Raw genomic sequence first — 22,162 nt, forward strand, 5'->3', positions numbered from 1 at the left:
TTTTCCAAACAGCTCATGAGTGATGCTGCTGCCCTTAGCAGACTGTACATGCCATGGTAACCTTCAAATTCTTCAGGCATGAACTGTCTGGCATTTCTGTTATCACTAACCTAAGTGAAATACAATAAAAAGATCTAATATGTCCATTCAGAATGAGCTACTTTTAAAAATTGACTTTATAGTAAGATGCTGCAGTTCAGCACAACTGTTTTTTCCTTTCCCTACCTTTCTAGTATGATTTGACAGCAGGTTCTTTAATAAGAGTAGAGGAGTACTTTTCCTCTCAAGTTTTTAAGAAAGCCTATAATAAACGGGAGGTTTGAGACTGGCATTTCTGTTAAACTGTGTGAGGAAAATTAGAAAGGTTTTTTCTCTAGCCATGGGAAACAAGACATTGTTCCAAACTACAGGGGGTAATGTTGTCATTTTTAGTGATGTGTCTTTAAAAGAAAAAGAGCAATGTTTTTTAAAAACTTAAAATATTTTATTTGTGTTTTATCACCTGAATGTGTTTAGTTGTTTTGGAGTTCTTTTGCTTCTCCCATCAGAAAGCTGTGCCGTGTTTGTTCATCATGCAAGCACAGTGCAGGTATTGTTTGATGCTTGAGACAGCTAAACAGCAATCTAGTGGAGAGAAGTGTTTAAATGAATGTTGGGAATGATCTTTTCTACTTTTAACTGGAGAAATTTACATTTTGGGTCAAAGAGGAGACCCAAGCTCTCCTTTGATTTCCAGCAGTATAGACTTGAGATGGAAGAATGTGGGGAAGAATCAAAGATACAGAATCATGTGCATTATTGGTATTCCTGGTTTTAAGAAATAGTATTTGTGTGGTTACTGCATTGCAATAACAGCCCTATAGAAATGAGAAATAATTAACTTCTGAGCATTGTAGTTCATGCAAGCATTTTTATTTTCCTTAAAATGCAGTCAGAACAGTGTATCTGCCCACACAGGTGAAAGCTACTATGATTTCATGTTCAAAAGGCCACTGTGTCAGTGTATCTGCAGAGTATTTTCAGTCTATGAGTTAATAAGCAGTTGTTTACCATGGAATAGGAAAAACACAGAATTGGTTAATGGCTCGTTGCTTTTGTTTAGGACATAACTTTAAAACTGACTGCTGCTTGTGTTGATAATTATTTTTATGTCTGCAATATAAAGAGTTTTAAAATTCTAACCCCAAATATATTCACCATGAATATATTTGTTGTTTTTGTTGTTGTTAATATAATAAATTCCATGCATTTTGTAGTGTGTGTGAGTACTTGCTTGTGAAAAACCATTTTACTAGAAAAGGAATCTTTTATTGTTAAGTGTAACATGTTAAGACTAATCAGGAATCTGACATTTGAATGCTTAGTGGCTAATAAACCAAGGCCATACAGGTTCTGCATGATAAAACTTTCACTTTTCTTAGGTTTATAACATGCCTTTTGAAAGAAACCAGGATTACAATGATACATAAAGCATGTGGTTTAAGTTAACCTCTTTGTAACGTTGGACAATGGTGTTTCATGTTAGAAAAACCCTAACTTACAAGAGTAATTTTATCAGCTATCCCCCAAAAGGAAATAATATTTGCCATGGGATAGAGCAAAGTGTTTTAAAGCAAATCACAGTAATAAAAACATGGCTGAACAACAGCTTTAGAAATAAAAGTTTTGATCTTACTAAGCAGATACTGCAGTTAACTTTTCCGAAGATGTATCATTTTCATTCAAGACTGCTAGCAAGATAAAAAGCTGCAGTTTACATCTGCATCTGTTTATGATTCTGTGTATACCAACAGCACTTTAGCTTTTATAACATGCAGCTATCCTTCAATGTGCTCAAATTACAAGGAGACTAGTTTTTGTTAGCAGAAATTAGGTGTGTTTGCCAACAGATTAATCAGACCTGGTTAAATTAATCACAGGGGTTTTGTTCCACATCACTTCAGTGCATTAGACTTACTTATCCACTCAGTCTAATATGTAATACATTTAAGAATTTTGAAATGTACTTAAAATTCATCAATATGTGTACAATTTTTGTACCTACAGCTTGGCTTACCTTTTCGTATTTAGTAGAGAAACTACACATATTGTTGTATAATATGAAACACTTTTAGCTGTCAAAACAAACTTGTGTCAATACAAATCATGGTGACCATTGTGAACGTTACTCTGAGAACATTCACCCTTCTAAACCAGCACAGAAATTCTTACACTTTTTGTGCTGCATACTGGGGGAGAAACATGTCTAGATGTTGAGTAATTGAATTTATCCGTTTGCTCTTTATAATTTTATATTGACAATATACAATTTGTGGCCTTGTTTTCTATTTGTTAAACAAATTGGTTTTAGTACTGTTACAGCTGTTTAAAATTAATACTCAAATGTTAGGTAGAGGGCTCCAGGCTGGAGTTATGATTTCATTTGTTGTGCAAATTCCAAAAAATCGAGTATGTGAATTGCAGCATTTAAATAGTGGTACAGCAGGAAACAACATATTAGCAGTTTGGTAATGTCAGAGCTGTATTTAAGTTGCTGCATTTTATTTGCTGTCCATTGGCTTTCTACTTCTTTTTCATTATGTTGTCAGTACAGTTATGCAGTAAAACCAATGTACTCTTGTTTTACTGTCAGGTTTCTCTGTCCTTTTCAGCATCTGTTTCCTTTTGTATTGTGGTGTTGAGGGAATATAAAGTAGCAGGGACACTTCCTGTACTGTCCATGCCATTTTTTAAGCCATTATGGTTAAATTTCCATCTCACTGAGGAAGCTGTAGCAGCCCTCTCTGATGATAAGCTAAGCAAAAAACATTAGTTAGATGGTTTTTTCTCACCATTGCTGTGTCATTTGCCTGTTTTCTTGCACCATGGTTGGTGTGGTGTCACGTGAGGCTTTGAAGATGAACATGGGAGCTGATTTCTTTTTCTTCTTTCCTAGGTGATGGGTGTGGACACACTGTGCTGGGCCCTGAGAGTGGGACCCTGGCCTCCATAAACTACCCCCGGACCTCTCCCAACAGCACCGTTTGTGAATGGGAAATCCGTGTGAAGCCTGGGCAGCGAGTTCAGCTCAAGTTTGGTGATTTTGATATTGATGACTCAGATTCCTGTCATTCCAGTTACCTAAGAGTTCATAATGGCATTGGCCCCAACAGGACAGAGATAGGTAGGAGCTTTAATTATCACTATTTGAGAACTGTTGTCTTGTATAGAACTCGGGTGTACTGTTGGTACTTTTCTTACTTTTTGACAACAACTGTGTGCTAAACGCAACACAGATCCTGTAATAATCTTTCATTCTTGAGATTCTCAAAGGAAGCTCTACTGCAATGTAGGGGTTTTTTCTCTGACATTTCCCAGTAGATTGCAAAGTTCTTGTAAGCAGTGGAGAGGGAACTGTAAAACTAGAAGCATCTTCATTTTTAAAGAAAGACGTATGTATATATATGTATCTATATCTATAGCTATATATAGATATATATCTTACCTGAAATGCCTTTCTTTTTATATGGATTCACTCTGACTTTAGCTGTTCATCTTGGTGGTGTTAAAGGCTGTCAGGCTTCAGGCGTGTAGTGCAAATATCCTCCATCTTCTGATAATGTTCTTCGATTTTGTTCTCTTCAGGAGAATTTGATGATTAGAAGTCAGTGGGGTTTTTTTCATATAGCAGTGTGATGTTATCATATACATCAAGGCATATGTAGAGTGTTAAGGCTCTTGTGGTTACTTTGCATAAAACTCAAAATGAGTTGTCGTTCTTCCTTCTCTAAAATTAGTTGTTATTATGCAGATTAACTTTATTTTCTTTCCTGAAGCTTTAATTTGGAGAGAGAGAAAGAGAGATTTACTTCACTGAGGCTGTTTTTGCGCAGTTCAAATGCCGATCCCGCTAAATTGAGTCTTTTTCTAAAGAGGCTAGTGGACTGTTAGCTTTGTTAACCTCTTTTCCAACTGTTACCTAGGTAAGTGTGTGTGAAAATGAGTATGTGCTTGGAGCTGCTGAGCCAGACTTGATCTAAAATAGGAAACACTGAATGCCTTAAATGGCAAGGAACGTCAAGTTCTGATAAGTCTATTACTCACTTTTACAAGGGACTTCATGGGTTCGAGTAAATGCCTGCTTCATTTGTTTCTCTTGCTTTTCAGCTGTGGCCTGCTGGTGTAGCGGCACAGTATGTCAAGCAAATGTGTGTGTTGTTCTGCTCTTAATAAATTAAATCACAGGACAAACAGTGATGTTAACAATGGCAAATACAGATCATACAGGGTTTGGGGTTTTTTCGTGTTTGAAGCAACAGACACTGGAGAGATTAAACAGTGACTTGAATTTTCTTGGGAGAAATCTGGATTTATCCTAAGTTTTTCCATTCAAGACTACTGACATGGTCTAACATTAAAATACTTGTTTTAAATAAAATCTGAAATTCAGTCATACCTTTTTTAACCTAAAATGACTTAAAGGTTGGCTGGTTAGATTAAAAAATAAATTGTTATTGGGTTCATTGATAAACAGAGAGGGTTTCTAATGAAGCTTTTAAGGGCTAGTGCTTATTCCAAGCCTGTTGAGTATTTATTAAGAAATCAAAAGAAGATTCAAATGCTCAGTGTTAGGTTTGTCTCTAGTATAAGTAAGATCTAGAGGAGTTTTTTATTAGATTTCATTACAGTCCAATCACTGTGCATCTGCAGGCAGATGTACTTATTTAAGACATGGGAGTTCCCTCTCCTGCTGTAATGTTGCTGTACAAAAGCACTTGGGGTCCTTCAGTCATACAGACAGAAGAGCAATATTACATCTTCTGCACATACAGGTGACACAGGTGTTACTGCAGTCATGCTTGTCCATTCCTGGTGCTTGCTTTTTCAAAGATTGACAAAAATCGGGCGGGAGGCCAGGGAAGAGGTAGAAAAATGATTTATAGTCTCAAAAGTATGTCTTGCCGTGAATCATAAGGTGCATCACTCTACAGTTTGTTAAAGGACATATGTCCATGGTGCAAGCAGCACTGGAGAGTTTATCCAAGCTAGATTTAAATGGCTTGCACTGTGTGTTTGCCTGAAGAAGGGGATAAATGGTGTTTTGAGAGGATGGTCATGATGGTCAATCACGTAACAAGATCCAGTGGCTGGAAACAAAACTTTAAAAAGGGAAAAGAAAAGGTTGTGTTGGTATAATATAAATTGCATTTAAGTATTGTAAAATCTGTTTTCTGGGTTTTATTAGAAGATACCCTTGCTTTGTTAAAAAAAACCTACCTGAATAAGTAACATCTGGAAAGCTCTGAATAATGATAGGAATTTGTATTTTAACTTTTAAAATTTTTTAACGTTGTTTTATTGGTGTTTGGGAGTGCAGATCACTTTTTAAAGGAAATTGACATATTCTATTTATTTTGTATTATATTTGTTAAGAGCTATTCCTGCAAGACGATGCTACTCCACTGCCTTTACTTTGATATTGTAATCTGCCTTTATTTGAGGAAGGAGTCTTGCCTCTTTTTCTGCTATTTTACAATATGATAACATACTTACTACAAGGAAAGCAAATAGAGTGATTAGCTAAAACAGAGGCAGTGTCATTTACTGCTGGTGATTATCCACTTTGATTATCTACTGCAGAATCTTAAATAGGGTTACAGATGGTTTTTACAATTTCAAATGATCAAGGTAGCCTGTAGAACAGAAGATTATTATTTTCTTAACAAGTTAATTAACTGCTCAGTACCTTTTCTAAAGTTTCTAGTTAGTAGGACTGGAGAATTCCCCATTGACTGGGGTCTGTGTAACAGCCATTCATCCATGAATGAAGGGTAAATACTATCAACATCAACTATCAACAGACCGCAGCAGCTGAAATTGTGTTACTTTTGTTCATTTTGTATGGCAAGAGAAGTACCCAGGTACAGAACTTCTGTTGGACTTTTTTTAGGTGTGACAAAACAGAAAGAGAACTAACTGGTAATGTGTATTAATGGTGCTCACCTGTGATATGATACATGTATGATACTGCTGAAATGCAGTGAGTTGTGCTTGCTGTTGTCCAGAATTAAGGAAAGTACTTGACAGAAACCATGAAAGAGTCTATGAGGAAGGAGTGCTCCAGCAGCTGAGGGAAAAGGAGGGCTTTTTTCTCATTTGCTTCTGTAGATGCTTCTCATTGTCCTAACTTGATCCTTTTCCTTGAGAGATTCCTCATGTTCTTTGAAGCGCTGACTGTGGAGGTTACGCATGGCTAGAGGTGAATGGGATAAGGTCACATTTATCTGCAAGTGTTGGAGTGTGGGAGACCTGATGACAGTGACAAAACAGATGTGGAACTCACAGTCTGCCATGTGCTTTAAATGGTCACTAAGCACATTATTTAGTGTCATGCTCATGTATTTGCTTTTGAATATACACCAGAACTAATGTGAGCCTATGTTGCAGATGAAATAAGATGCTCGAAATTGAGTAAGATGCTTATTACACATGTTGTTTTAAGTCAATATTTGTTCTTCTTCTCTTCACAGGAAAATACTGTGGTTTTGGATTTCAAATGGATGGTTTAATTATTTCAAAAAGTAATGAAGTCACAGTACAGTTCATGAGTGGAATTCACACTTCTGGACGTGGATTTCTTGCAGCTTATTCAACCACTGACAAATCAGGTATTTATAATTATTTAGTAATTTTTCTTTGCTGGCAAAATTAGAGCTATCTAGTAAAAACACAGAACTAAATAATTTACTCTCACATTCTCAAAAATAACTTCTAAAAATTTAATATACTTTTCATGATACTTCTGTGTAGAAAATTAGACTGCCAGCTACCTAAAAGTTGCTGTAATTTTAAAGAAATGGTATCAAAGCTTACCTTGCATAGCAGAGGAAAAATGTCAGTTGTCTTATAAATGAAAGAACTGCTTCAGATTCAGGACAAAATGCATTTTTTTCAGGCAGTAGTCAAGGTGGCAGATAGCTAACAAGTTTTCTTATCAAACTGTCTATGTGTTACACAGACTAACCTCATGGAAATTTTTATTTCAGTAGCAGTATCCTCTACTCCCTCAGCTCTTTTATTACATAATTTGCTGACTAGTTTTTTGTCTTTTTCTTGGTTTTTTACATGGTTTTGATTACTTTAAGCCTCTGAAAGAGGTTGCTGTATTTGTTTTGCATCTCCTCCCACTCATTGTAAAGGTGAGTGATATATGTGGTCTGCAAGGAAGTGAAGGAGTGCCAGCAACTGCTTCAGAAGGCAAAAATCCTATCTGGAAGTTATTCTAAAAAGAGCAGATAAAGAGTTTCAGTTTTTAATTTTGTAGGGGTTTTGATGCTTTCTTTTCTTTATTTTGGACTGTATGTGTTGATACACAGCAGACACAAACATGAAATTCGTGTTATCACTCACGAATGCCAATAACATGGCATTCTAACATTTGTTCACTGTGGTGCTTGGGTTCAGCACTGCAGAACCATTAAATGCTGGAAACACAGGCCTCTTTAGCTTATTAATTTAATTTTGTGAAAGGAGCATATGTTTCTGCCTCTGATTTACTCTGAAGTATAGCTATAAATTAAAATTAAGCTGCACAGAAAATGAATTTTTGTAGTATGTAACCTTACCTTTTGTCATATTCTCGGTAGATTTCCCAGTTACTCAGACAAATTATCAAGGTTCTACTGTAATACAAAATCTGTTGCAAGAAAATACAGTAGGATTTTTTTTCTTTTCATTCTGAGACTTTTGGTTAAGCCTCAGAGGCTCAAATGTATGTTTTCCTGCACTTTAAAAAGCATACTCAAGCTTGTTGTCTTTTTATCATCCTCTTGACCTAACATTTTTTCTTTCCAGACTTAATTACCTGTTTAGACTATGCAAGTCACTTTTCCGAACCAGAATTCAAGTAAGACTGATTTTTACCTGTTTCCTTCTCAGTCTCTTTAATGAAGTAATTTTAGTGTTTCTACTTGGCTTTGTTACTTATATCTGATGCAGCTTGAAAATTGGCCATCCAGAGAACTTGAGACAAACTAATTAGGGTTAGAGCTGAAGAATTTTGACATTTGCACTCCTCCTTCCTCTTCCTGTCGCTCCCATTTGTGTTATATACATGCAGTATACAGTAGAACCTCGTTAATTTGCACTAACACATAGGAGCTAATATCTCATTTCCGTAGAAAGAATATTGCTTTTGTAAACATATTACAGCAGGTACACAACTTAATTACTGAAATTCACATTACGGTTACCTAAGGAGCACTAAATAATGGAATGTGTTAGAAATTGCAAACCCATTTCACAGTTTGATGCTCATTAATGAGGTTCTGTGGAGACACAGAATGCTGTACATTCTGATGGGGGAAATGTGTCATTTCCCTGTTTTCTCCTTCTCCATTTCCATCTAAAGCAAAGACAGTGTTTAAAACTACAGACTGTTGTGGAGTATCTAAGCTTACTTTTTGGAGAACTTAAGCCATGGCATCATGAAACATTTCAAAGTACAACCTTTGCATTTCTCCTTCATTTTCTTAGGTTCCAAAATAGGGCTGTAACTGTAGGTTCTGGCCATAACATGTGACGAAGTCTCTGAATCCCACTGTTTTCATGGAACCTACAACGTTGCTTCAGCTGTTGCTGAACTGTGGTGAAAATGTTAATGAGTTTACTCCACTTTACTTTTAGCTCTTGAAGATGTAATAATTTTCATGTGTGCAGTATGAAATGGCCCTGGAACATGAACACAGGCTTGCTCCGGAGGTGCTGGTGTCTTGCCTCTTGCTTTTCATGAGCTAGTGGTAATTTGGCCAGATTTTTATTATTAAAGCATTGCCAAAAGCTGTTACAAAATAACATTACTTTTCAGATGTTTTATTTAAGGATGCAAAACAAATAGATATGCAGGTCTCTAGTTCATAAAATAAAATTCATTAATATTGTTACTTATATGACTTTGAATTTACAGGAGCCATGTGGTATTTATATTATAAAATGCCAGCTTTATTAATTCATTATATCGAGATTGGGACTGTACTTTCAGCTGAAACTTAAAACATTTTCAAAGGTCTGTTCTGCTGTTGCGTACTTGTGAGTATTTTTGGTCTGGTTTGAGAGGCCTTCCATTAGAAGGTATCATTACATGGTGATACATGAATAGCAGAGTGTTGTAAATCCAAAACATAGTAACTGTTCTATAACAGTAGGAGACTTGTAGGTGCATGCATATCCTGACTTGATATTTCATTCTCTTTCAGTAAGTATTGTCCAGCTGGATGTGTGATTCCTTTTGCTGGTATTTCAGGCACTATTCCTCATGGATACAGAGATGTAAGTAAAAACACCACGGGCTCAAGGGAGTTTTGGTAAAACACATGGTGGATAATACAAGTCAGTTTTAGTTGTTGGCATTGGTTGTACTTCCTGTATGCTGGGATTTGTACCTCCTGAAAGTGAATAATATGGTACTCATTTTTGAGCACTGGTGCTAAATGACAGGTGCTTCAGATGGTAACATCTCCAAGGAGTGGTGTAATGGAGTCTTAAATATTTTTGTAAGGCCTGCAGACAAGGGTGGATCAATCAAAAGGTTAGGTGGTTTTTCTACTTCCTGTTTTGTTTTTGTTGGTTTTCTCAGGTTAGAAAAGTGAGATTTATAAAGAAAGAACCAGTTCTTTCAATGATGTCCTCTTGTTTTTGACACTGTAATGCCTCTCTCAGCAGTGTCTCAGTGGGTATCTTAATTTTTGTTACACTTGAGAGATGAAATACTGTTTATGCTCAGCAGCTATAAAAATAATTTGCACAACAAAGTTAATAGTGTAACAGTAGTTCTATAAATTGGTAATGAGCATCTTTAATAATGTACTATTTACTTAAAACACTGCAAAACCCTATACAGTATTTTTCTAATGTAAGCCTTTGCAGGTCAATTAATGAGCTTGCCATAGGATGGGAGGATGTTCACTTTGTTTATTTTTAAGTGATTATAATTTTGCTAACACTCTACTAAAAATTACATGAAATCTCTGCTTTTTATCTTAAAATACTCTTTTGATAAGCCCTTAGATCGAGCACAGAGGAAAGACAATGTAAAAATGTTAGTAATCAAAGATTTTAGTATTAAATATGAACTTGAAATGTGTCTGTCTGGTTTTCTTTCCCAAATATTTGTAAATCCAAGGCTACTTGCTTAAACAATCACCTCCATGTAAAAATGTCACCATGTAACTGTGTTGTATGTCCTGGTCCACAGTGAGTCCTCATTAAATGGCTGCAAGGTCATTTTTGTAGCTAGTAACAAGATGAAATTGATTCTCTGCCTCACAAATTTGCAGCATCTGTGGGAGTTCCGCTTGTTGGGAGTTTTTTTGCCAAAACCTGGAATAATTGTTTTCTACGGAGGAAAAGGAAACTTAAGGAAATAAATGCCTTGTGACTTTCTTTTTGTATACTTTATCACTCAGAAAAGGCAGAGAATTTCCCAGAAGTCAGGTTGTGTGGAAAGAAATGAAATTGTCCTGCACTTTAGACCAAGTTTCAGGTAGAGGTTTCTCATGCATCTCTTTCAAATGTACAGGAACTGGTTGCTGCTTTAAAAAATACCCAAAATCTTGACTCTTTCCTGTGTGACCCTAATGTCCACAGTCCTTGAGGGCTCGGAGCTCTCATTGCTGACATCTGGTGAGCGGGGAGGTGAGAGCTGCATCTCCTGCAGAATCCCGTACTCTTGCTTGAATGGAAAGAGGATCCCAGACCTGCTGGATGTGAGCTTACTCTGTGCAAGCCTGAAGGACTTGGTGTCATGAGTCCCACTCACTGTGGCACAGGCAGCCTGCAAGCCAGGGAAGTGTCACTGTGACATTTGTTAGTAGATTCTGTCACCCAGGGAGAGAAGGCAAGAACATGATACTATGCAAAAACATTTTTTATCACTGATCTTCACTGCCTTGTACAACATAGGTAATTGACTTGTTTAGGATGAGTTGTATGCATGTATTACCATGGTTTTATATGGATCAGAGTGCTGGATGGTTAAACCATGTTTAACCCCAATTTAAGATTAAAAAATACAACCCCTTGGCAAAAAGCTACAAAATCTGCAGTGCATCACCCCTTAATTTTGAGAAAATAAACAAACATACTTTCAATGTGCTTTCTATTAAAAGGTTGTCTATGTATTTACATCTTCAACTTCTGTGTATTTACATCTTCAACTTCTGTTGTCTAACATAATTTGTTACAGGCTGAGCCTGGCTGTCTGGCTTTTTCAGACCGATTCACCTTGGTGTTGGTTTGAGGTTGTTTGATTACAACAGTTACATTCCAAATACATCTGGGCAAGGGCACAGTGAAATGTAGGGCCTTCTTTTTATGTTTTTTATAAATCCAATATTAAATAAAGGCAAATGGTTTCTAAATAACCAAGGTAACAGTTAACTAAGAAGAGTCTTTTAATGTAATAGTAACAAAGACTGTAATTGGACAGTGTAACATTTACAATATATGTTGTAGTGTTTAATTTATTTACTTAGTAGTATTAAATTTTTCTTTCCCTCCCTTCTTCAAGTCATCATCACTTTGTATGGCTGGTGTTCACGCAGGCGTCGTGTCAAATACTCTGGGTGGTCAAATTAATGTTGTAATCAGCAAGGGCATTCCGTACTATGAAGGTTCCTTGGCTAACAATGTCACCTCAGAAGTGTAAGTGTCCTTTCTATGATTTCCTTATCTTTAGCACCTTAGAGGTAGTGTCTCACTGAGGGATTAATTTCAGCTAGTGCAGCTCCGTGTTCCCTGAGCAGGATCTCTTCGCTAAGTTTCTCACACTTTTGCTGTGGTTTAATTGTTTTACCAAGTATCTTTAATCTCTAGACCAGAAATTATCATTTTCCTAATTCTGCAAGGAGTTTTTACCATCTTGGCCATAAATACCTCCTGGTCTGTGGAAAAACAGTAATTTAATGGCAGCTTTTCAGTTGCAGGGAAAGAGTGTAGCTTGTCATTGTATTTTACATCCCACGAATGAAAGTAATCACAGGAGATTGATTTGTGTTATTGTGATTAGCTTAATTTGAAAGGAAAGCATTTTAACTGAAGTCTTGCACTTTGCTGGGTAGATATTTATTTCAAAGTCTTTAACCCAGTATCTCTGGACTAGATTTCAGTTGAGAAGGTGTTTGTACTGAAAGCACTGCAACTTGCTGGCAGGATGTTAAGTGCTTGTTCAGGCATATGTGCATAGGTTTCAGTGGCCAGCAGTCAGACAAGAAAAATAAATTGAAGACAATTTGTTTCAGTTTTCCTCACTGGGTACTGCAAAACATCATCTTTTGTTCTCTGCAGGGGACCCTTATCTACAAGTCTCTTCACCTTTAAGACAAGTGGTAAGCGTTATCATGCGTATTGCATGTTACAGCTTTCATACAAACTTTGAATAGAAATAAATGTGCAGGCATTTGATTTCTTAATTTTTGTTCTCATTTGTGAGACTTTTTTTTTAGTGCATTCCTCAATAATGTATATTTTTTAATTGTTTTACTAGCTCAATTTGATGATTCATCATCACCCCATTTATAGGAACAGTGATGTTTAAAGTAAGCCTTGTTTATCTGCAGGAAGAGATTCTTTCAGGTTATGTTCCCTGTTGTAGTCTATAAAGTGCCTTGACTCTCACACTTAAAACACACTGCTAAAGCAGAGCTGGGCACTTGAGAGTTGTTCTCTATTTGTAAAAACTGTATGTTCTAGTTTTCTTCCAGGTTTACTCCTTACTTTCCTGGTTGTCTACTTAGAAAGCTGGAAGAAATCTCAAAATGATTCCTCACTTTTGTCCACCCCCTTTTGGCTTCTTTATCTCCCATTTTTGTGCAACTGGATGCTATGTGATAAATGACTGTCTCTCTCGCTCTGGAAGGGCATCTTGGGCCTTGCTCTAAGTTGTGTCCTTTCTTGGCTGCTATGTTTTGTTTTGTCCATGTGTACCAGGTTGATGATTGGTGTAACAAGTGTTGACCCTTTTTGAAGCTTTACTGCTTTGCATGTTTTTCTTTCTGTCTTACCTGGTTGTCAAATAAATTGGCTGTAGTTTTCTAAGCGGAAGGTAGTTTTCCTGTAAGTCACTTTAAATGCCATCTCTGAGTGGATGTTGGAAACACTGTGAAGACGGGGGCCTTTCCTTAGTCTCTTTAACTGTTTTAATAACAATGTAAAAACTATAAATCATCATGTCTGCTTTTCACAAAGATAAAAAAGGAAAGAGGGGGAGTCATGCACCTACTCTTCAAAAGTAAACAAATACTTTTCCTAATACATAAATAAAAGGGACAGTGAATGGGGATATAAAGAGAGGAATCTGATGGGCAGGAGTGTTTGGTGATGGAAATGTATAAACAAGCAAAAATTAGAAAATACAATGCACATAATATTAAAATTATTTCTCTCCCAGACCTCTGCAAGAGCTGAAGGAAAGAATTACATAGCTGGTGTCCTTATGCATAAAGAATATTAAACACAGTGATCCCAGGCAGGGTTTGCTGGGTTCTTTTGTCTTTCAGAATATGATCTGACAGTGTGTATGAAAGTAATTAAATGGCCTGGAAATTGGAAGAGATAGGACAAAATGCTGATCTGGACTCTGAATTTCAGTGATGTGAGAAATTATTGAATAAGCTAGAGACGAGGTGCAGGGAAGGGAAGGAGAAGGGAAACTAGGCTGGGTTGTTCCACAGGCCTGACTGAAGGCAAAGATTGCTCTGTGCTGATACTTCTGGGGACTATGCATTTGAGAGGGGAAAACTGTTGGTATTACAGGACAAGAAATTGAGCCCTGAATTCAGGAGATGTTCTTTAGCCACCAGCAGAATTCAGTGTGGGAAGAAACTAGTAAGAATGATGACCAGAAAAATGTAACTAATTTCAAAGATATATTTGAGCTCAAGGCCAGGATTATTACATGATTTCCTACATGCTTTGGTTTTTTTCAAATTAACACTGTGATCCTGGGGTTGTTCTAAAAACCCAGGAAATTATATAGACACAAAAAAGGAACAAATGAACCAGTAGTCTGTTTCCCATTCCTGCATGAACCATAGATACTCTTAAACCATGAAAGGTCCCTGGTGCTTCTCGTCGAGTGCTCTGTGTGACTGTGGTGAGGGAGAGAATATCCACATTGCTCTTGGAACAGGCATAAATCATGGCATTCTCATGACTGGTTTGGTTCTAGTATCCCTGTTAGAAAGCAAAAAACAGTGTGTTTTGTTGGTATTGTTGTTATGGAATAAATTTAGACAGCAGTTTAATACTTGCATGTAAAATCTTAAAATCCAAGCAGCGTAACTTCATATCTCATTTTCAGTCATCACCTTTTCTATTGTTCAGGTTGCTATGGGACACTGGGGATGGAATCTGGGGTGATTCCTGATTCCCACATCACATCATCATCTATTCTTGAGTGGCCTAACCAAACAGGACAAGTAAACATTTGGAAACCTGAAAATGCCAGACTAAAAAGGATTGGACCTCCTTGGGCTGCTTTTATCAATGATGAACATCAGTGGTTGCAGATTGACTTGAATAAAGAAAAGAAAATAACAGGTGAGTGAATCTGATGTGGCTTCTCAGCAGCTTTCTAAAAGTTTGGTTACAGACATCTTTTTTTCCAGTTCTGGGCCTTTAGATAAAGCTCGGGTGGCACTGAATTTGGTTCCATGTCCTAGGTATACACTGAGGAACCTGGAGCTGAAGAGGTGTAGTTTCATAGCAGAAGACATCTCTTCCATCAGAATTTGTTGAAGTGTTTCCTGTGGTTTTACTGGATCCTTGGTATTTCCCTTTTCCTCCTTACTGTCTCCTTGAAGGTGCAGATGGAAATCCAGTCAGCTCAGCCCACTGGTACCTCTGATGCAGGTGTACTGATTTGTGTTCCTAGGCTTTCCCTACGGCCCGTCACGGCCGCAGTGAATCCGACATCAGGGGTAGGAGCAGTTCCAGTGCAGTGTGAGGAAGCAGCAGACACAGGAGGGCTGCTGGCAGCCTTCCCTTCACCTCCTTGCCTTAAATGGGGCTGGGCCCAGAGCTGAGGACTGCAGCCCCCTCAGCAGTCTCTGCTGGGCCTTTCCAGAGAAAACAGGCCATGCAGTGCAGGCTTAGGCAGGTTAGGCTGTGCTCCTTCACAGAGGGGGTGATTTTAGCAGCTGCGTTGATTTGGAGAGATGGCTGGAGGTGCTGTTTCCCAGGCTGTTCTGGATGGTTTGTTTTCTGTACTGGGAGTTGAGCAGCCAGCTCATGGTTACCAATTCCTGTTGACTGCAGTGTTGCCCATTCCAAGTAGCGAAGCACTAGTTGGCTTTTAGGGTTTAATCTTCATGAGGTGTTGGCATTTTGGGTTTAATCTCCAGGGTAGCTGTGCAGCTGTTGTATCTTCAGTGCCAATGTTAGTGTTTTCTGGTTTCATTGTTCAGAGGTGATTTGCTGTTGTTAATGGGCATGTTTGTCATCTGATGTAAATCAAAAATAAATTGGATTTAGGTGGAGGGCTTCATAGGGTCCAGGGCTTAAAGGCTATTGTGAAACATGTTCTGCTGATCAGTTTGGGTTTGTCTTTCCAAAATGCCTGAGCTGGTCTCTGTAACCTCAGCTGCACACCCTGATATCAGCAGCATGGCTTCCTGCCATTAAGCAGCTTGGGTTTACCAGTGGCCTTTGTTATTACCTCCCTGGGGACTCTGGATTTTGCATTACTCCTCTAATTCCTGTGCTAATAAGCTTTTCCAAAACAGCTTTCCTGTGTGAGTTGTGCTGCAGCGTCAGCTGCAGTTCTTTCAGTGGTGCCTTTAGGTTGGCAGTACAAGAAGGGCTGTGTCAGCAGCAGGGGACAGGAGTGGGCTGTGGTCAAATGAACGGGCTGTTTCCATCAAGAAATGGGGGGAAAAGGGCTTAGCAAGGTTATATCATGAAAATTAAAACACAGAGTAAGTAAAATGATTACTAAGTTTCAGTTACTGTGGAAGTTTCAGACCCTGGTACTTTGGGTAAAACTTCTTGAAATTAACTGGACCTGTGAAGACTCCAGCTATGCAACTTTGGATTCAAAAACTGATCTGTTAATTTTTACAAAATGGTACCAGTTTTTGGTCTTAACTGGGTGCTTTAATTTTCACAGGTATTATAACTACTGGATCAACTTTAGCAGAGCACTACTATTATGTCTCAGCCTACAGAATTTTATACAGTGATGATGCACAGAAGTGGACAGTGTACAGAGAACCTGGCATGGATAAAGATAAGGTAAAAATACCACATGCCTTGTAGGTATGTTCTATAGAGATTTCACAATTGTAAATACAACTCATTTTGGTATGGTGAAGAATCATTAAATAACTCTTCAGTGTTATTTTGAATCATAAACAGCAGGAAAATATGACCATATGCAAATATGTGAGAATTTGGACAGTTCTAAAGCTCAGATATTATTTTTATTACTATTTGGGGGGGGAGTATTCTATACAAGAAACTTCTGTTGCCAGTGGTAGTCTGCGTGGTACTGCATCACTTCAAGAATAATTGTATTTCTTTTAAAATAGGCTACATGTTTTAAAATTAAGCTTTACTTTCTTATCCTCTTGTGGTTACAGAATAAGTGTTAGGGGTTGTATAATTTTTCATGTTTTATGTTTCTGTTAATCTCAATTTTTAACCAAATGTTGTTAAGTTTCTTATATGAGAGAGTAGCCTTTGCAGAGGGTGTATGTTCAGACTGCAAATGTTTTGCCACACAGAAAAAGTCCCTAATGTTAGCAGCAAGATAATCTTATTTCCCCTGTGTTTAAAGCTCTGCAGTATTTAATAGACAGTAAAAATGAGAAAATCCGTGTCTTTCCAGTGGTTCAGATCAGATTTTCTTAAAAGAAATGACAGGATTCCTGGTAATGTGACTGCAGCTAGATTTTCCTTCTTCTTGTTTTTAAAATCCTTGGTTTTATTTTACCTTAGTTCTGTAGGCCTGTGGTATTACACACATGTAACTGTAACTACTAGCCTGGTAGTTTTTTAGAAACAGGCTTTAAGAATGGTCACTCTTTGGCTGTCCTTGGTCGTCTTCTCTTTACTCTGGGTTAAGAATGTTTCAAGGTAGGATGTAGCATCCTGTTGATGAAGTAAAAGGCTGAAGTTTGTTAAATTAAGAGATTTTTGAACACTGAACATAATTGCAGTAGGAAACCCTTGAAAGAGAGGAGGAGAATTTACAGGTGGGTCTGAGCCTACATGTGAACTAGAGTGACTGTTGGTGTGAAATACTCAAGGAAAAATCCAGCATATTTTGCTAGTTTTGAGTGCCCTCTTATGGCCATAAAATAAGATCTCAGTTAGCAAGCTGCCTGGATTTAGGCTTCAGTGTTAGTTTGATAATTTTCTTAAAATATCTTTGCAGCTCTTGCCTTGAATTTGACTGTTTTGTTCCTCTTGCATGCTCATGAAATGAAACAAATTGTGGAGCCTGAAATTACAGGCAACAGATCTTTCTTTGCACTTTGTGTGTCATTAAAGGGACAGGGCATGAAGAATCAGAGGTACCCAGAAGTGGCAGCTGTATTTAAGTGACAGAAAAAGTGGTTCAGTTTGGTTCAAAATAGCAGATTTTTGCTCCATCTGCCATCACCTCACTTGAAACAAATGTGCTTTTGGATGCATCTGTTTGCAGGCTTCTCCCTTTGAGAACAGCAGACCAACTGGGAGGTGCTATTCCCTGTTTTTTTTGAAACATATTTGAAATTCCTAACATTTTTCAAGAGAATAGAAGCTTTCCAAGATTTTCCTATAGTCCTTTTTGCAAATACCTTTTATAGGCTCGGCAGTGCTCAAGAAAAACTTTTCTTAACTTATCATATATGAAAAAAAGTAAAATGTTTGAATTGGGGAAAAAAGACAAATCAGAGTTGCAGGTTGGAAAAGCTTTGTCTAACAGCACAGAGGGAAATGGAAAGAGTTTAATAATAAAAAGAATATGAAAGTGATTTCTCATGAAAAAGTTTGTACTGCATTGATCTCATAAGCAAATTTTTTTTTTAATGCAAAAATTAGGGTAACAAAAAATACGGAGGTGCAGGTAAAGTTAAGTTACTTCTGTAACACCAGACATGAAAAGCTTGACTGATAAAAGCCTGGACTAAAGATCTTTACTGTTAATCTTTCTTGAAGGTAAGAGTCATCATTGATTCTTTTTGCCCTTGCTGTTATATGCTCAGAAACCTCAGCCTCAGAAACCTGACATGAGATTTAACTTTCAGAGTTGGGCATCTGTCCCTAATCTGTAACTTCTGCATGTGTTGCTTGGGCATCCAGATGTGCCTTCTTTTGGTAATGGGCACTGGCAGGCACAGCACAAGCAAGGATGCAGTACAGCATTTCAGGGTGGGTACATCCCCACAGGAAGTCACTTCTGTAATTTGCTTCTCCCTCGCATCCTTACCAAAACAAATAATTATTTGGTGAGATCTGGAGCTACAAGCCTGTCATTAAAAAAAAAATAAGAAAAAAAAATGTAGTAAGGGAAAAGTGGCTGTAAATTGAAACCCAGTCTGCTGTGGACACATGAAATACAACTAACTACTTGGTGTTACTCATTTATTTCCAAAATAACATCATAGGCTTGCCCCCTGCATTTACTTTGTCTTCATTTGTTGCTACTAAGTATATTTTAGAACAATAAGCTTAAATTCAGGGCGGGGACTTCTTCTGAATGGATACTTTCCTGGAATAATTTTTCAGACCTGTAGGGATGTTCTAGTCATTTTGTTCAAATACCTTAAACTCAGGAGTGCAATACAGAAATCTCTTCTCTTGTGTATCAAGGTTGAAACAGCAGTGATTTGCATTGATCAGAAATGTGCTAAAAGCTCTTGACTGCTCCATGTTAGGCAGACACATCAGCTGTTACACAATGCAGTGCTTGTCCTTAAGAATGGCAGGGTGCTTTATTGGTTACCAAGTGGTGTGAGTGAGCAGAAAATTCCTTGTAATAATGACTTTTTCCTGGCAAGTGTCATAATTCTGTTCTGCACTGTGTCCACTGTGATTTGGTGTATCAAAAATGCCTTCAAAAGAAAGAACTCATTTACTGTCACTTCAGTGGTGCAGCAGCACCACAGAGTTGCATGGGCAGGGCCAAAGCCCCACTGCTGTGCACTAACATGGAGGGACAGCTCACTTCCTACCAAAAGGGATGGTGCCAAACCAGTCCTGCTAAAGGAGAGGGAGGGTTGGAGTACTGGGCCAAGCTGCTGTATTGTTTTAAGCAGCTTGGGGGTGAAAAACCCATGGTTAGCTGTAAATTTGTCAGTGTGCTTCCATTGCAGGGACTCTGCTCACTGCTTTTAAACTTCAACCAGACTCATTCTGTATTGTCACATTTTGATGAGTTCTTTGTGTGCAAGCATGGCAGTGAAGGACCAGCTTGAACTCATCCTTCACGCAGCCGGTGCCCTTCTCTTGCAGAACCTCATGGCTCCGGATGAGACTGAGAAGAGCTTTCACGTTCTGAGCCCAAATTCTTTTGCTGTGGCTCAGCACTTACAGGCAGCAGCCACGAGAGGACAGTGTGGTTACACGCTTGAGGGTGCCTCCCAATGCTTTCTAATGAATACCATCCTCAGACAGACAGTGCTGAACTGCTGGGCTGTGTGAGGGCACCGCTCAATTCCTGCTTGCACAGTGTCACAGCTCCTTGCTATCCATGTATGCTTGAAAAGTTAAGAGCAAAATCCCAAGAAAGGACCCAAGTTGGAATGATTCAGTGCCATAAACATGTGAGATGTGTAACAGCAGGCACTGCCTGGGGAGCATCAGTAGGATACTACATGGTACCTTTACTCTTAACTATGTAGCTGTGTGCATGCATGTGCACACAGCTTTCTTTATTTTATTTAGTTGTAAATTTAATGGGGCCAAGGGAATGGACAAGTGCAGGCAGCAGCACTGTTCTGGGGTGAACTGGATCCTTCACTGCTTATTCTTCCTAAATAAAACATCAAAATTTGTAGTAGTTACTTAATTGCTATTGTGTTTGTAGAACATAATGTTTCTCTCTTTTTTCACCTTCTTTTCTAGATATTCCAAGGGAATACTGAATTGTACCAGGAAGTTCGCAATAATTTCATTCCGCCTATTATTGCACGTTTTTTTAGGATTAACCCCATAAAATGGCACCAGAAAATTGCAATGAAAGTAGAATTGCTAGGATGTCAGTTTAGTATAGGTAAGACAACTGAAAGCTTTCAACTGTGCAAGATAAGAAATGAAACTTGTAAGGTTGTAAGTGAAATTGTTAAGGTTAAAAGTTATATCGTGGGTATATTTTCAATGAGACTGAAGTACTTTTTGGCTGCATAATCATTCTGTAACTGGTACGTCTGAGTTTATCCAAAAGTTACTACACTTAACCAGGAAAATACTGAATTTTGTTGTACACAAGGTAATTTACAAAATAAGTATGTCGAAAGACACCAATCACTTGCTTTCCATGTAATTGATTCCTGGAGGGGGTTTCCTCATTATGTAATGTGAACAAAAGCTTTATAGCAAACTGTTCCAGCTGTCTTGTCCTAAAAAGGAGATATGGAAAACTGGCACGTCCAAGAACTTACCTTATAAATTCTTTTCTTCTGAAGGTCGTGCTCCTAAACTCACCTTGCCACCACCACCTCAGAACAAGAATGATGAGAAGAATGCTGACTTCATGGATGACTTCATTCATTCAGTGAAGACTTCACTACAGACAGATAAAACAACTTTCACACCTGAAATAAAAAACACTACAGTGACTCCAAGTGTAACCAAAGGTATCCACAGTTAAACAGTAGAAGTGTTTGGAACTCCTGATAGTGCTTTGGCCTATATTAAGTGTGCTTTCTAAATTGAAATTTTCTCAAAACTTGACATACTACAGCAGATCATCAGTATTTGATTTCTAATGCTTACCAGTTATTAAATACAAATATGATAAAAGATGTACAGTTGCATACTACATGCAGAAACAAAAATAATCTGCCAAATAATATATAAATATATATATTTTATATATATATGTATATATAAAATACTTCCATCTTCCAGAACTTCTTCAAACTGAGTTCAGCTTTTGCGACTTGGGACTTCCCTTCTGAATTAATCAGGTGTAACTGCTTTATTTAATAATTAGAATAAAACACCTTTGACATAGAAAATATTTTCTGGAGCAGTCTTGTTGACATGAAATTTGAAAAATGTCACCTGGTGTAGTCATTTCATGTATCGAAGAAAATGGTCAGAAAAGGGAGCAAAGTCACTGCAGATGTGGGCACTGCTGAAGTGTCCTTTGGATGGCAGGGGCCAGGATCACACACAGACCCAGCACAGGCTGATTGGGATTAACTGGTAAGGTACTGTGGAATTTACTTCCTAAAGTACATTCAAACTTAAGTGGTGGCACTGAGGGATCTTCTGCATAAATAACAGAATACATTGTTGTAATGGAAAAACCATATATTAAAACAAACTGGTTGATTATGATGAAAAACCCTTCAAAACCACCAGCTGTGCATGCATGTAGAAGAGCCAGATGTTAATTGAAGTCTGCACTGTGGGACCATCCAGCAGAGTAGTTTAGCTGGGGGATCTGGTGTGATAGACACTAAAAGTGAAAACTCTGTGCTTTACCCAAGTAATTTTCAAATCAAAAACTGATTTATGAGAAGCTCTTTCTGTCTGACACCACTCAATTTAATGGCTTTCAGATGTGGCATTGGCAGCAGTTCTGGTTCCAGTGCTGGTGATGGTCTTCACTACTCTGATTCTTGTCTTAGTTTGTGCGTGGCATTGGAGAAACCGGTAAATGAACAGATGGATGAAAGTGCTTTAAATGAATGTTAGCCTGGTGTGTGGGAATGAAATACTGCATGTATTGCTGTGGGAACTCTGTGGTCTGCATTTGTGGAAAGAACTGCATTCTTTCTGAGAAAATACTCTCTTGAATAGCAAGGACAAAACAGCTTTTTGTAACTTTTCATTAGAAGTGCTTTGACTAAAATCTGGTTTCTCTGGTAGCAGCAGACTGGTGAAGGCAAGCCAGGTTACTGGTGCTTATACATTAAATTTGAGGACCAGTTACAGCCAAGGTGGTAGTTGGTCAGCATTAATTAATGCATCT

General features: G+C 37.9%; 1 protein-coding gene across 1 annotated transcript in view; it reads left to right on the forward strand.

Moving 5' to 3' along the window:
* The window catches only part of DCBLD2 (discoidin, CUB and LCCL domain containing 2), a 42,211-nt gene that overhangs the window by 13,938 nt on the left and 6,111 nt on the right, over nt 1–22,162 (forward strand). Inside the window, exons 2-12 of the mRNA XM_082277705.1 lie at nt 2,936–3,163; nt 6,510–6,647; nt 7,834–7,885; nt 9,234–9,306; nt 11,546–11,679; nt 12,322–12,362; nt 14,359–14,574; nt 16,142–16,266; nt 20,086–20,233; nt 20,646–20,816; nt 21,750–21,843. Of these exons, the coding sequence (XP_082133831.1) occupies nt 2,936–3,163; nt 6,510–6,647; nt 7,834–7,885; nt 9,234–9,306; nt 11,546–11,679; nt 12,322–12,362; nt 14,359–14,574; nt 16,142–16,266; nt 20,086–20,233; nt 20,646–20,816; nt 21,750–21,843 (1,420 nt within the window). The remainder of the gene's footprint in view (nt 1–2,935; nt 3,164–6,509; nt 6,648–7,833; nt 7,886–9,233; nt 9,307–11,545; nt 11,680–12,321; nt 12,363–14,358; nt 14,575–16,141; nt 16,267–20,085; nt 20,234–20,645; nt 20,817–21,749; nt 21,844–22,162) is intronic.

This window comes from Coloeus monedula, assembly GCF_965178545.1.
Source record: "Coloeus monedula genome assembly, chromosome: 3".
NCBI lineage: Eukaryota > Metazoa > Chordata > Aves > Passeriformes > Corvidae > Coloeus > Coloeus monedula.